Source organism: Herpailurus yagouaroundi, unplaced genomic scaffold (genome assembly GCF_014898765.1).
Source record: "Herpailurus yagouaroundi ecotype Mexico unplaced genomic scaffold, PumYag 189, whole genome shotgun sequence".
Taxonomy (NCBI): Eukaryota; Metazoa; Chordata; class Mammalia; order Carnivora; family Felidae; genus Herpailurus; species Herpailurus yagouaroundi.
The window spans coordinates 16,826,561-16,839,998 of NW_024412420.1; the positions used below are offsets into that span (position 1 = coordinate 16,826,561).

The 13,438-nt window shown below is 51.8% G+C and overlaps 1 protein-coding gene and 1 long non-coding RNA gene across 3 annotated transcripts; one reads left to right on the forward strand and one right to left on the reverse strand.

The window, feature by feature from the left end:
• Positions 1-131: 131 nt before the first annotated feature.
• TMEM106A (transmembrane protein 106A) lies at positions 132-8,611 on the forward strand. 2 transcript variants are annotated; one of them, XM_040497689.1, is made up of 8 exons: positions 132-661; positions 1,492-1,718; positions 2,238-2,301; positions 3,339-3,492; positions 3,992-4,132; positions 4,237-4,280; positions 4,794-4,847; positions 8,123-8,611. In XM_040497689.1, exons 2-8 carry the CDS (start codon positions 1,508-1,510, stop codon positions 8,148-8,150), a joined length of 696 nt encoding a protein of 231 aa, XP_040353623.1. In that variant the 5' UTR covers positions 132-661; positions 1,492-1,507; the 3' UTR covers positions 8,151-8,611. The 2 variants fall into 2 exon arrangements, with proteins under 2 accessions (XP_040353623.1, XP_040353622.1); XM_040497688.1 differs by lacking the exon at positions 8,123-8,611 and adding an exon at positions 5,191-6,707 and having other exon boundaries at positions 143-661.
• Positions 8,109-9,632, reverse strand: LOC121045062 (uncharacterized). Its single transcript, XR_005797580.1, has 3 exons — positions 9,524-9,632; positions 9,044-9,102; positions 8,109-8,308 (listed from the first exon to the last, which is right to left on the reverse strand). It is a non-coding gene; the product is annotated as an uncharacterized LOC121045062 (long non-coding RNA).
• Positions 9,633-13,438: the final 3,806 nt, after the last annotated feature.

Consider the following 13,438-nt stretch of genomic DNA (forward strand, 5'->3'; position numbering starts at 1 on the left):
ACTGACTGGTACTTGAGAAAGTAGCGTCCGAGATGCGGGGCGATCTTTGAAGAGCTGGGCGCTTCTCTGGCAGCTGAGGAGGGAGGGGGCGGGCCCCTGCGGGGTGGGGCGGGCCTGGAGGAGCTGGGGCGGAGCCTCCCCAAGCACGGAGTCAAAGCCTGGGGTTAGCCGCTGGGCTCCCGCACTTTCGATTCTGCTTGCCTCGGTTGCTGACGTCCGGGGGTGGGGTAAGGCGCTCCTAGACCCTCCTTCCTTTCTATCCCTTTGGGAGGCAAGGGTCGAGGAACCTTGTGTGTCTCCTAGCCTCACGCAGGCACTCGCGGGTAACAGGCTCGACTAACGGCCTCGGTGTCTGGCGGGACTTGAAATTCTCCTTCAATGAAGTTCCAGCTTCTGCGCTCCCCAGCTCGGGCCCCTGGCTGAGCCCCGGAATAGGGCAGGAAGCGGCTTAGCCCTCTGAGGAGGCCGGTGTCGCCGCTCCGTCCTCCCTCCAACGTGGCCTGTTCGCTCCCCCAGGCCTCTGCTGAAGGGGGCCGCTAGCCTGGCCAGCCCCAGCCGTGGCCTCTCTGGTCACCCTACCCTACAAGCCCTTCTCTCCAAAGACCATTCCAGAAATCTCACTCTTGGCTGACAGGAGCCCTGGATCCCAGACCTGAACCAGGTGAGGCTCTCTTGATTTTTAGCCCAGTAAGGTCTGTATGCAGCTCACCTTGCCCACTCGTTCTGACACCACTCCTGAGCCTTTGGAGAAGAATCTGGATTGTTAGCCTGTACCATTCCTTAGTGAAGTATCCTTCACTATCAGCCCAGACCAGTGCTCCCACTCTTCCCCTGGCATTCTTTCCTATCTCACAGAAAGCAGTGAGGAAGAGGTTTCTGTTCCCTTCCAGGCTATTTTAAGGTTCTTAGCTGCACCTGTGACCAGTCTAACCTTCTTTCTCTTATTTCAGAGAATCCCTGCCTTCCTATTAAGCCAGCACCTGCCACGGCTCAGGAATGGAAGCTTTCCTTTCACGCCCAGGCTGGGAGATTTCAGGCATTTCTTCCCGGGTGTTCTAGACAACTCTTGAGAGTCCTCTTGTTGCAGAGGGTGAAGGGACTCTGGACTGCTGCCTCCCTCCACCACACCCCCACCCCCAGCCTTGTCCACTTCCTTCTCATGAAGAGAATGACAGCTCAGCAACTTTCCCAGAAAAACAATAAGTGCTCTGCCATTCACTTCTGGAAATCTCTTCTAGTGAAATAACTTCTGCTTTTCTCGTCCCTCTTGCAGGCAGATTGAGCTCCCCTGCAGTAATGAAAGGAAACACTGCGATTTCTGATGGGAGAGTCCCATGTAACTGCTCAGTTTTCCATCTCCTAGTTTCCTTGGGCTGGAGCTTGCTGACATTGTGATGGCAGTCCTTGCCGATCCTAAGAACCCAAAACCAGAGTTACATTCAGTGTCCGTGCTAACAAGCTTAGCAGTGAATTCTGTTCTTTTCTTATTAGTGAAAACTCCCCCTGAATGATGGGTGAGACATTCTCCCAGTTGGGTTCTCGGGAGGATGAGAACAAATCGATCCTGCCCCCCAGCCCAGCCATTGGCAACAAAGCTGCCTGCTACTCCAGCATCCGAAGCAGCAAGTCTTTCTGTTCCTGCGTGCCTCGTGAAGGAACTGCTGGTGCCAGCTTTGTGACTTGTCCCACCTGCCAGGGCAGTGGGGAGATCCCAAGAGGTGAGTGGCCCGAGGCTTCGGAAATCGCCTGGAATCCAGAAAAAAAGCTCTTAGCAGCCAGCTGGGCAGGCCCCCCTGAGCCTCCTTGAATGGGGTTGGGTCTCCCAGCTCTTGGTCCCCCAGTTGCAGCTGGGCCAGCAAGGAGCTAACTCTCCCTGGGCTCGCTGCAGAGACACCCCCACCCCTCCTGACCTGATTGTTCTCCCCAGCCCAGGGGTCTCCGGCCTCCCCACTCCCTGAGCAACACTGTGCCTTAGGACTCAGGAAGTTAACAAATGACTTCTCCAAAGAAGCTAGGCTTTTCTCATTTGCTGGTGTCTTACAGAAATTCACACCTGCTAATGAAAAGCTCGCTTCTATTCTGAGCTGCCCTCCTTGCCCTGTGTTCCCAGTTCTGTGGGGCAGAGGTGGCATGTTTCTGACCCTACTCTGTGGGGTGTAGGGGTGCATCTGGGAGGCAAGCACAGGAAACATTTGTCACGAATACTTCCTGGCCCTCTCTCTTCTTTCTCTCTACAGAGCTAGAGAAGCAGCTAGTGGCGCTCATCCCCTATGGGGACCAGAGGCTGAAGCCCAGGCACACGTAAGCCCCTCTTCTCCCCTCAGTTCCACAGGACGTCACCCCTGGGGGCTGTTCTTTTTGTCTCCCCCATTCTGTCTCCCCCTGCGATTTTTCTCCGTTGGTTCTCCCCAAGAAAGCCTCACTGGGTTCATACGTACTAGCTGCATTTCCAGAGATTTTCCTGGTTTAAGAAGACGGGCATAGCAGATGCCACCTGAGGGTGGCCCTGAAAGGAGTGGCCCTGGCTGCAATTTGGGGAAATTATTTTTCCTAAGAGCCTCCCTTGCTGTGGCAGTTCAGAGCTGCTTGGTCTCTTCCTGGCTGAGATGGAAAACTAGCTGCTCCCTGTTCTGAGATGCTTCAGAACCTCACAGGCAGCCCTGAGTTTCACTGGGGGTGTTATAACCCTGTTTGTCATCTGGGTCTATTTGGCAGGAGTCCCTGCAACCTCTTCCCAAGTTCCTCAGCTTCAGTCTGGGAGCCAGCACCCTGCCCTCCCCAACCACTGTACCAGAATCTGAATCTAGCAGTGCCCCTCATGAGATATAATAAGGTGCTGTCTCTTTAATGCATGTCTCAGTTTTAAATCAGATGGACAGATGATATCCTGTTCGGAATTTTCATATTCAGATTCACATCCATGTGGATGTTTCTTCCAGTGATGATAGCTAGTATTTGTTGAGTTTTGTTAGGTGTCAGGACCTTGCATGAACAAATTCTGTGAGGTAGGTACACTTCTCTCCATTTTACAGACAAGGAAACTAAGGCTTCAGGAGGTTAAGTAGCTTGCTTAGAGTTACTGGGCCAGTGGGTACAGAGAGCTGGGAGTGGAAGTCAGGTCACTTGCCTCCCAGTCCTGTGCTCTGACTCACTTTGGGGCACATCTGAACCTGGGCTGGTCCTCCACATCTGGGTGGGGGGTAAATTTACGGTTATGAGGGGGCTAGTGCAGGGGAGAGCCTTGTATATGGAGAGGAGTGTCTGAACAGCTCCCTGCTCAAGTTTCCTTGGTGTTCAGACCACTCCACTCCTCTTTCCCGGATCCTGCCTTCCCACAGGAAGCTCTTCGTGTTCCTGGCAGTGCTCACCTGCCTTGTGACTTCCTCCCTCATCATCTTTTTCCTGTTTCCCCGGCCCATCTCCGTGCAGCCTGCAGGCCTCAACTCCTCCACAGTGGCCTTTGATGTGACTGATATCAACCTCAACATAACGGTGGGTGGGTGGATGCCTGCACCCCTGGGCTCAACCCCGCCTTGCCGGCAGCTCTTCTCTATAGCCCTTATCTGGGGTTACAATCCTGGGCACAGGTTGCCAGGAATTTTATGGCACCCAGGGGGTGTGGAGGGCTGGGGAGAAGCAGGGGCAACCATGAGTCCCATAACAGATTGTGTAGGATTGGGACTGTACACGGTGAGGGGTCAGAATCGGGACCAGAGGAAAAAAACACAGGGTGCAGCCAGGGGGCATGCCTGAGACTCCCTGGGGGGCGGGGCGGCAAAACTGAAGAGAAAAGCCTCGCAGGGTGAGACTGGATCCTGTGCCAGCTTAATGTCTTCCAGTGACCCTTTGCCAGTAAGAGCTCTTCCAAGGGGCTCCTGGCATGTGGTAGGAGTGAAGCTCAGCCAGGCCTGGCGGTTTGGGAAGCTATTTGACCTCTCCTTTCTAAGGATGGTCACCCTCTCACTTCCCTTTTCCTTCTCTTTCTCCTCAGAATATCTTAAACATCTCCAATAGTAACTACTACCCCATCACCGTGACCCAGCTGACCATCGAGGTTCTGCACCTGTCCCTCGTGGTGGGGCAGGTCTCCAACAGCCTCCTCCTACACATCGGCCCTTTGGCCAGTGAACAGGTGACTCCCTCCCCTTGGACAGCCCTGCCCACAGGTGTATGGACACTGGTGGTGGGAAGGGGCAGCTGAAATTGGGGCTTACCCTATGCCCATTTGGTTGACAGATGTTTTATGCAGTGGCCAACAAGATAGGGGATGAAAACACCTAGTAAGTATCTCTTGATCTCTTCTCCCTTAGCCTCTTTCCTGGTTGGAAACCCGGTTTTCATCCCTACCAGATTTCCTGATGGCTTAGCAAACCCTGCAGCCAGCACTTGGCCTTCACTCTCATAACCAAGACTGCAGTGTGAGGGGGCTCAGGGTCCCCAGCCTCTGCCTGTTTAGACCTAGGTTGGAATGAAAACAGGCCAGAATTTGGTTAATTCTTACAATATGTGACCTTGAGCTTTTCCGCCTGAATCGCTGAGGAAGATGAATGTCCTTGTTTTCTGTTGGTGGAGGGGCTAGCACATACCTGGGCCAGGCCTGTGGGGCCTGGGGGAATGATATTGCAGCAAGGGTGACATTCTCACCTTAGGCTGAGGGAGGGAGAAAGAGTGGGAGTGGCATTTGGGACCCCTGATGGAAAAGAGCCCAGGAGGCAAGGATACTGGGACCTGCAGGTCTCCTCTGAGCCGACAGGCTGCTCAGTGTGAAATGTCCCATGTTCTTTCTCTCTCAGCAAAATCTGTTCCTGGATGAAAATCAAAGTCCACCATGTACTTTTGCACATCCAGTAAGTAGGGCTTGGAGCCCTGGTGTCCCCTCTCCTACTTCTGACCCCAGTCTCCCCTCTGCTCCACCTTGTGGGAGGAGTCATCCAAAGCTAACTCCCTGGATCTTTGTTGTCTCATGGGAATAGCCCCTTCCCTATATCCCACCTTGCTTATAAGCCATTGATGTGAAGCCACAGGGCTATCTGGACTACAGGTGGGACAACTGTCCCAGGTGCCTTGGCAGAGTGGGGAACAGAAGGAAGAGGGTGGGGTGTCTGATGGATCCTCACCTCCCGAGACAGCAGAGTAGGTCCAGAGCTTTCTTCCTCCCAGACACAGCCACAAAGCCTACTTCCTCTCTAGGGGCACCCTGACCTGTTCCTGCCTGAGCCATTCAGAGCAGCTAGTCTTCCAGAGCTATGAATATGTGGACTGCCGGGGAAACGCGTCAGTGCCCCACTTGCTGGTCCCTCACCCGACGTGACCTGTCTGCTGCCCCCAAACTCCAGGCCGCTGCCAGCCTGGGCTGGATCTCCCAGTGCCTAAGTGACTTTGCCAAAGGAAAAGCCCTGCTTTATTATACCTCCCCCGCCACACATACCCCCTCAGCACAGGAAGCTCTCTGTGGAAGTTAACTTTACAGACGTGCGCACACACATCCCCTGATGTCCACAAAAAAAGAAGTTTGGTTCTTCTAGGGGTTTTCCCCTTGGTCTGTCTTGAGGAAAGTCTGACCTGATGTTCTTCAGAGCTGCTGTAGCATCCCTGGAGTGGCACCTGCCCTTTCGGTGCTGAGCACTTTGGTTGCCTAACTTCTCTAGGGCTGGCCTTCCTCCTGCCTAAATGAGGAAAGCTTTAATTTTATCTGGGTCTTAAAACATGGATCTTTTTTCAAGTTCTCCACCCAGGGATGGGACTGGGACTTGAGGGACATCCGTGCTGTCTCATGCCTCCCTGCTTTGGTCATGTGACAAAGTGATGGTGATGGTCTGCTTCTTTCCTGGTAACTTGTCCCCTCACAGCAAGATTGGCTAAGGCCCTTTGACCCTGCATCCTCCCTGGTTAAAGACTGTTCCTGTTCCTAGGAAGACAGAGCCGTTCTCTGGCTAAAGCTCTTCCTGCCACAAATTAGTTTTATTATTCTCGCCACAGCCGGAGCCAAAGGAGTAGGGGAGGAGAGGGAGGCACCCCCTCTGCCTAACTAAGAAAAATGGAGATGAAACCAGAATCATCTGATAAGTTGTTTATTGAAGGGAAGCTTCTGGTTGGTGGTGAGGCCACAATCCTGAGTCCATGTGGGGACACAGGTAGGTCAAATGGTGGTCCCAGCTGCTCTCTCATGAAAGCCTGCAGAGGTGAAGCTATCGCGATTCTCAAGATTCCGCAAGCTGCTGGGCTCTGCAGCATCCCTGGCTTAGTACCAGGTCCCGTCCTGCGCACCCAGAGTCCTCTGCTTTCCTTCAGGAATTGACAGTATGGAGCTGGATATCAGTAGGGACTGGTCTTGCCCTCTCCTCTTTGCTGTCGCTCAGATGAAGCTAAGTCCCAGATAACCCAATTTCCCACTGGGCTCCAGGTGGAGGCGGTTTGTTTTGTAGCTGAGCTAGAATGGTAATTGCTCCCTAAAGGCGGCTGTGGTTTTCCTCAGGCAGGGAGATGAACTTAGGTGGTGGGGAAAGTGAACGTGAAGCTGGATGGCTGGAGAGGGGGAAGTGTCACAGCACCTGGCTGGTTGGCTGGGGGCGGGGGTGGAGTCAAGAAGGTGCCGGCAGGAGCACAGAAGTCCAGAAAGGCCAGGCCGGAGTTTCTGCTGTATGTAGGTTGCCGAATGTGTAGGGTTTATATTGTATTCAATAAACTGTACTTGACAGTGTTAAAAAGTCTCCTGTAAGTGGGCAGGGAGCTGGTGTACACTCCCAGCCTGTTTCTTAGTGTCCGGGTGGGCGTCGAGCTCTCTTCTCCAGGCCCTGAGCTCCTCTGATAACATGTATGGCTTTTCTGGCTTCTGAGAGATTGCTCCCAGGAGCTCGCTCTCTGCCTTTCTCTCATTGTTTGTCTATTAAGCTCCCTCCCTACTTTAAAAAATTTTTTTCGGGGCGCCTGGGTGGCGCAGTCGGTTAAGCGTCCGACTTCAGCCAGGTCACGATCTCGCAGTCCGTGAGTTCGAGCCCCGCGTCGGGCTCTGGGCTGATGGCTCAGAGCCTGGAGCCTGTTTCCGATTCTGTGTCTCCCTCTCTCTCTGCCCCTCGCCCGTTCATGCTCTGTCTCTCTCTGTCCCCAAAAAAATAAACGTTGAGGGAAAAAAAAAATTTAAAAAAAAAAAAATTTTTTTTTCTATGTTTGTTTATTTCTGAGACAGAGCATGCGTGGGGGAGGGGCAAAGAGAGCGTGAGACACAGAATCCGAAGCAGGCTCTAGGTTGTCAGCACAGAGCCCGATGCAGGGCTCGAACTCACAAACCGTGAGATCATGACCTGAGCTGAAGTCGGTCGCTCAACCGACTGAGCCACCCAGGCGCCCCAACTCCCTCCCTACTTTAATATTCCTGTTCTGTGTCCCCTTCCCCCCTCCCCAGCTGCCCCTGCTCAGGAAACACTGCACTGAGGGGCTCCTTCAGCCTGACCCTCAGGCGATGCTGTGTGGGCTACAGTGAAGGGCTCTAGGCATCCCCTCACCAGTCCAAGGCGGAAAAGGGGGCAGCCTAGGGGGTCCCGGGTGCCAGCTTCAGGAAGTGGTAAGAGGGCTGCCTGAGGTCTTCGGAGCCTTTTGACTGCCTCTGCCACACACGGAAGGAAGAGGCCTATGGGGTTTTGTGGGTGAGTCCCGCCTCCCCAAGGTCAGGTGTCCTGTGCTTGAGGCTACAGCCCCCCTTACTCTGAGCTCTTTTCCACCCCTGCCTCCCATCATGCAACCACTCAGCACCCACTAAGGGCCCAGCACTGGGGGGGCCCTGCCTGACACCTCTAGTGCTGCCCCAGGCTTGCTGTGGTGTGATGCAACCCCTCCTTCCCCAACCGTATCTCAGTAAGCATTGGCCAGGGGGTAGAGGTGATGGCTCCCGCTAGCATCCTAAACCTGAAGCCCCCCCAAAGACCTATCCTTGCTAAACAAGGGCTAGCAGTGGAGCTATATAGACTTGGGCGGGCCAAGACCAAGTTCCCCCGATGGCTTTGCCTACAGAAGCATGAAATTCCCGCCTTTCTTCTCCCACCCAGTCCGTCCCCTTCATGGGTCCTCAGCCCCTGTCCCTTCATCCCAGTCTCACAGAGCTGACCAATCTCTTGATTCTTTTCAGGAGGCCATCACATTTTATTCCCAGCTAGCCTCCTCTTCTAGAGTGGATCAGGAGGGGGCCTTCGGAGTGGAGATGCTGCCAGGGATGAGAAAGTGTGGGGCTCCTCATCTGGGTTATTTTTTTGCTGGTGGCCAGTGGGGGTGGGGGTCTATCTCTGGATCACCATTGCTGTGTGTAATTCGTTGACTGGGAAGAGGGAGAGACAGGAGGCAAACCAGGTTAGTTAACAGTTTCTGGGCCTGCTGATTCCTGAACATTGTATCAAGCCCTTTGAGGGCAGAGGATTCAAAGTAAAATGGAGCAGCCCAGTCCTCATCCTAAAAGGGCTAGAGCATCAGGGTCTCTCATCCTTTGCACCTGTGTCAGAAACTCACTTTCCAAAGCCTGTACTGTTTTGTGTCCTCATCAAGAGTGACCACCCTGGGTTTGAAGGCCTGCACTGAGCCAGGTTCTAAAGTAAACGCTTTTGATGCCTTCTCTTGTAATTGCCACATTCAGTGGTCCTGATGCCTCTATTAAGGAAGTGGTATTACCATTCTCATTTTCTGGATGGGGCAGATGAGGGACTGGCGATCCTGAGACTCCCAGCCTCTGGCTTCATGTCTTACCTTCCTCCTGCTCCAGCTGCCTCTGCCCGGATCAGCACTTAAAACAATAGATTGTCAATCCCTCCATTTATGTTTAGTGTTGAGCAACAGCCCTTCCTTGGACATTTTTGTGAAGGCAACAAATGGAGGAATGGACCATCCAGAAGTGACTATATAATTGCATATCAAGACTTTATATAATTGACTTTATGAAATATAAATAATTGCAGCCCCTTCCACCAAGGAAGCTTCTCTAGGATTCCATCCACACTTAACACACATACACACTCTCAGACACACAGCCAGAGTCTACCTGTCTTTCACACTGTCTCACCGTGAATCGTGAGTGCTCAGTATATTTATCTGGATTAGATTGGAATGATTTCCTGAAACCTAATGATGAAACAAAGCACAAGTTACTCATCTGACAGTTTCTGCAAATGGATCATGGCAGAGCTGGGCCCTTTACTATGTGTCTGGCGGGGGGGCGGGGGCAGGTGGCAGCCCTTACCTAGGGCAAGGCACCCACTGAGCCCACCCAGAAAATTCCCAACTGGGAGGCTGTGCTGGGATTCCCTGTTCCAGCCCTCTCAGGGCACACTATACTGCTGTTAAACCTACAATTCAGATCCCACCCTCTGCAAAAGACAGCAGCCTCCTTCGCAGCCCCAGAGTGATGCAATGGTACCCACAGGAAGAGATCCTCAAGTAAAGGCCAAAGGTACTGGGGAGAGTCTGACACAGTGGAGGACAGATGTGGATTCTGGACTATAGGGCACTCTCTCCTCACCACCTCCCTTCCCAGGCATCTCACCAGGGTTTTGAAGGAATTTGTTAAAGTTGGATTGCCCTGGCAATTGATGGGCTCCCACTGAGCTAAGCTGGGGACCTGGCCTTTGGGAATCCTGCAGAATGTGCGCGGAAGTGCACTGAGTAAGAGAGTCTTCTTGGGCATTCTGTGGCCTTGGCGACGGTGGTGGCTGTGGCGGCGGCGGAGGCAGGATCTGGGACTGTTCTGCGAGCTGTGGCCGCTGGGGCAGCTGTGCTCCGACTGGGGTCCCCTGCGGCTGTGGCTGCGCTGGTGGAGGCCCCAATGGCCACTGCTGCTCCTGCTGAGACTCCAGAGGTGGCTGGGTTTTCTCCTCAGACTGGCGTTCCTCCTGTTGGAGTTCCTTCAGTTCCTGGCAAGAAACCACCCCCCAGCTAGTGGCATCCTCCTCCCTCCTCATTCATCACCCATCTGCCAGAGACACCGCGGAGAGCCAGGCAATGGAGGAAAGGAGAAACAGAGGTGGCCAGAAGGTCTCTATTCCAGGGAGTGGGAGGCTAGGCTCCCTTCACCCACCACAACACCGAGAACTATTTCTTTGGTGACTGTGTCCACTGGCACAGCGCTGGCCCAGGAAACAGCAGCCTCTCAGCACCCACCTCCCAGCTCCGGAGCTATGCACTGAAAACAGTTTTCAGTGCAGGAGAACAAAGGATACTTTCTTGCAAACACTTTGAAACAGCACTGTCCAATTGAAATATAATGAATGCCACAAGTAATTTAAACTCTTCTAGTAACCACATAAAAAAGTAAGAAATAGGTGATGCTAATTTTAATATATTTTAGTTAACCCAGTACGTCCAAAACATGTAATCAGCATGAAAATATTAATATTAATGAGATTGCTTATATTCTTTGTTTCTGTACTAAGTCTGCAAAACCCACCATGTATTTTATATGTAATAGTACCTCTTAATTCGGACACTAGAGTTTGATCGAAACTAATTGCTTTATATTTAGATTTCATAAAATGCATAGTTGAAAAAGATTTATGGCGCACCTGGGTGGCTCAGTCCATTAAGTGTCTGACTTCAGCTCAGGTCATGATCTCATGGTTCCTGAGTTCCAGCCCTGCATGGGGTTCTCTGCTGGCAGCATAAAGCCTGATTGGAAATCTCTGTCTCCTCCTCTCTCTGCTCCTCCCCTGCTCTTACTCACATGTGTCCGCACTCTCTCTCTCTAAGTAAACATTATAAAAATAATAAAGTTCTTTAAAAAAAAAAAAAGATTTATCGGAACGCCTAGGTGGCTGGCTCAGTGGGTCAGTCGGTTAAGCAGCCCACTTCAGCTCAGGTCATGATCTCATGGGTTGTGAGTTTCAGCCCCACGACAGGCTCTGTGCTGATGGTGCAGAGTCTCCTTCGTATTCTGTCTCCCTCCTCTGCCTCTCTCCCCCGACCCAAAATAAATAAAAATAAAATAAAGCATTAAAAAAAAAAAAAAAAAAAAACAGGGGCACCTGGGTGGCTCAATCAGTTAAGTATCAGACTCTTGATTTTGGCTCAGGTCATAATCTCAAGGTTGGTAAGATCCAGCCCCCGTGTCAGGCTCCACGCTGACAGTGCTGAGCCTGCTTGGGATTCTCTTCCTCTCTTTCTGCCCCTTCCCCGATAGTGTTCTCCCACTCATGCTCCCTCTCTCAAATAAACATTAAAAGAAAAAAAAAAAAGAAAAAAAAACCACTTCAATGGGATCTCTAAAAAAAAAGATTTACGTATCCAAGTTGTTTTAAACATACTTAAAAGCTTTCCAATATATAGAGTATTAGTTTTTAAATTTATTTTTAAATTAATTAAATGTATATAACATTTAAAATTTAGTTCCTCAGGGGCGCCTGGGTGGCGCAGTCGGTTAAGCGTCTGACTTCAGCCAGGTCACAATCTCACGGTCCGTGAGTTCGAGCCCCGCGTCGGGCTCTGGGCTGATGGCTCAGAGCCTGGAGCCTGTTTCCGATTCTGTGTCTCCCTCTCTCTCTGCCCCTCCCCCGTTCATGCTCTGTCTCTCTCTGTCCCAAAAATAAATAAACGTTGAAAAAAAAATTAAAAAAAATAAATAAATAAAATTTAGTTCCTCAGTCTCACTAGCCACATTTCAAGGACTCAACAGCACACAGGCTAGTGGCCACCCTATTGGACAGCACAGCTTTAAAACCTCTCAGGTCTGGGGCACCTGAGTGGCTCAGTTAAGTCTCCAACTCTTGATATCAGCTCAGGTCATGATCTCATGGTTCTTGAGATCTAGCCCTGTGTCAGACTCTGCACTGACGGAGCTGAGCCTGCTTGGGATTCTCTCTCTCCCTCGCTCTCTGCCATTCCCCTGTTGTGTACATGGGCACATTCTCTCTCTCTCTCTCAAACTTTAAAAAAATAAACATTAAAAAAGTCTTTTTTTTTTAATGTCTATTTTTGAGAGAGAGACAGGGTGCAAGCAGGGGAAGGACAAAGAGAGGGAGACATAGAATCCCAAGCAGGATCCAGGCTCTGAGCTGTCAGCACAGAGCCTAACACGGGGCTCAAACTCACGAACTGCAAGATCATGACCTGAGCCAAAGTCTGATGCTTAACCGACTGAGCCACCCAGGTGCCCCAATAAATAAAAATTTTTAAAAATAAAATCTCTCAGACCTGACCCTCCCTGGATCCCCCACTAGCCCTCAGCCTAGTACAACAGCAAAGCTGAGTTACCCTAATACACACACATGCGCGCGCTCTCTCTCTCTCACACACACACACACACACACACACACACACACACACACACACACACGTAGTGCATCCCTGAGAACATCAAAGGACCTTACTTTCCTCCTAACCCCAGCAAAACATTGACCAAATACCTTCCTAGGGATCTATCTTCCCTTCCCATTCCCTTCCTGCCCCGGGAAGCCCTGATGAAACTGGCCCCTCTCATGCACCTGCTCTTGCTCTTCCTGCTGCTGCTGCTGCTGTTGCTGCTGCTGCTGGGCCATCACCCACCTCCTCCTGTCCAAAGCCATCTGCCTGCGACGGGCCTCCCAGTGGTAAGCGCTGCCCATGATGGTGGGGACAGCAGAAGGGGGTGGGGGCAGGCAGAGCCCAGGTTGCTACCACTGCCCCCAACACCTGTGTTTCCTCTCCCACCCCACTGCCTGTAACCAGAACCACCTCACAATGTGGCCACTACCGGGGCAACTGGGCAGGCCTCCTCTGCCCTGGGGAGGAGGGAAGCTGTCCTCCTGAGTTGCCTAGGAAATGCCTGTAAATTACCTTTCTCTCCAAGGTCCTGTGCAGGCAGAAACCTTTCCACCTTAGCTTTGAGTTTCCATGGGCCCCAGGGACAATTTCTGAGTCAGCTGGCTTTTCTCTCTGATTTCTTCCTCCCACCCTTCCTAGGATCCCTGGATCCTCATCTGGCCCTCTGCTGACCCCTCCCTCCCCACTCCCAAAGTTTTCAGGAGTTCCCTCAGTCTTCCATCTCCTGCGGCTGTGCTGAGTCAAGAGGGAAGAAAATGTAAAATCCATCTAACCTTCACTGGAGTCTGAGCCCTGTGAAAGCAAGGTGGCTAATTAGCAAGTGGCCTAGTCCTGGGGATTTATAATGCTGGGCTCAAGCCTAGTGTCTACCTCTTCCTCTGACCCTGGAGACCCTACATAACTTCTCTGGATCTTAGTTTCCTTACCCGTAGAACAAGAAGGATATTATTTATTACCTCCTTCACAGGACTGGTATCAGGACCAAGTGGATTAGTGGATGAGAAATGTTCAAGACAAAGTATAAACTTGTGTAGCTACAGGTTAATATTTATTATCCTTCTGATTTTCCTCCCGGGAGGTGGAATTGGCCAGAGGAAGGGATCATTTCCTGCAACCCAGGAAGGCTTGTGGAGGCAGGGACTGGATAGGCTATTGACCTACCTCCTGC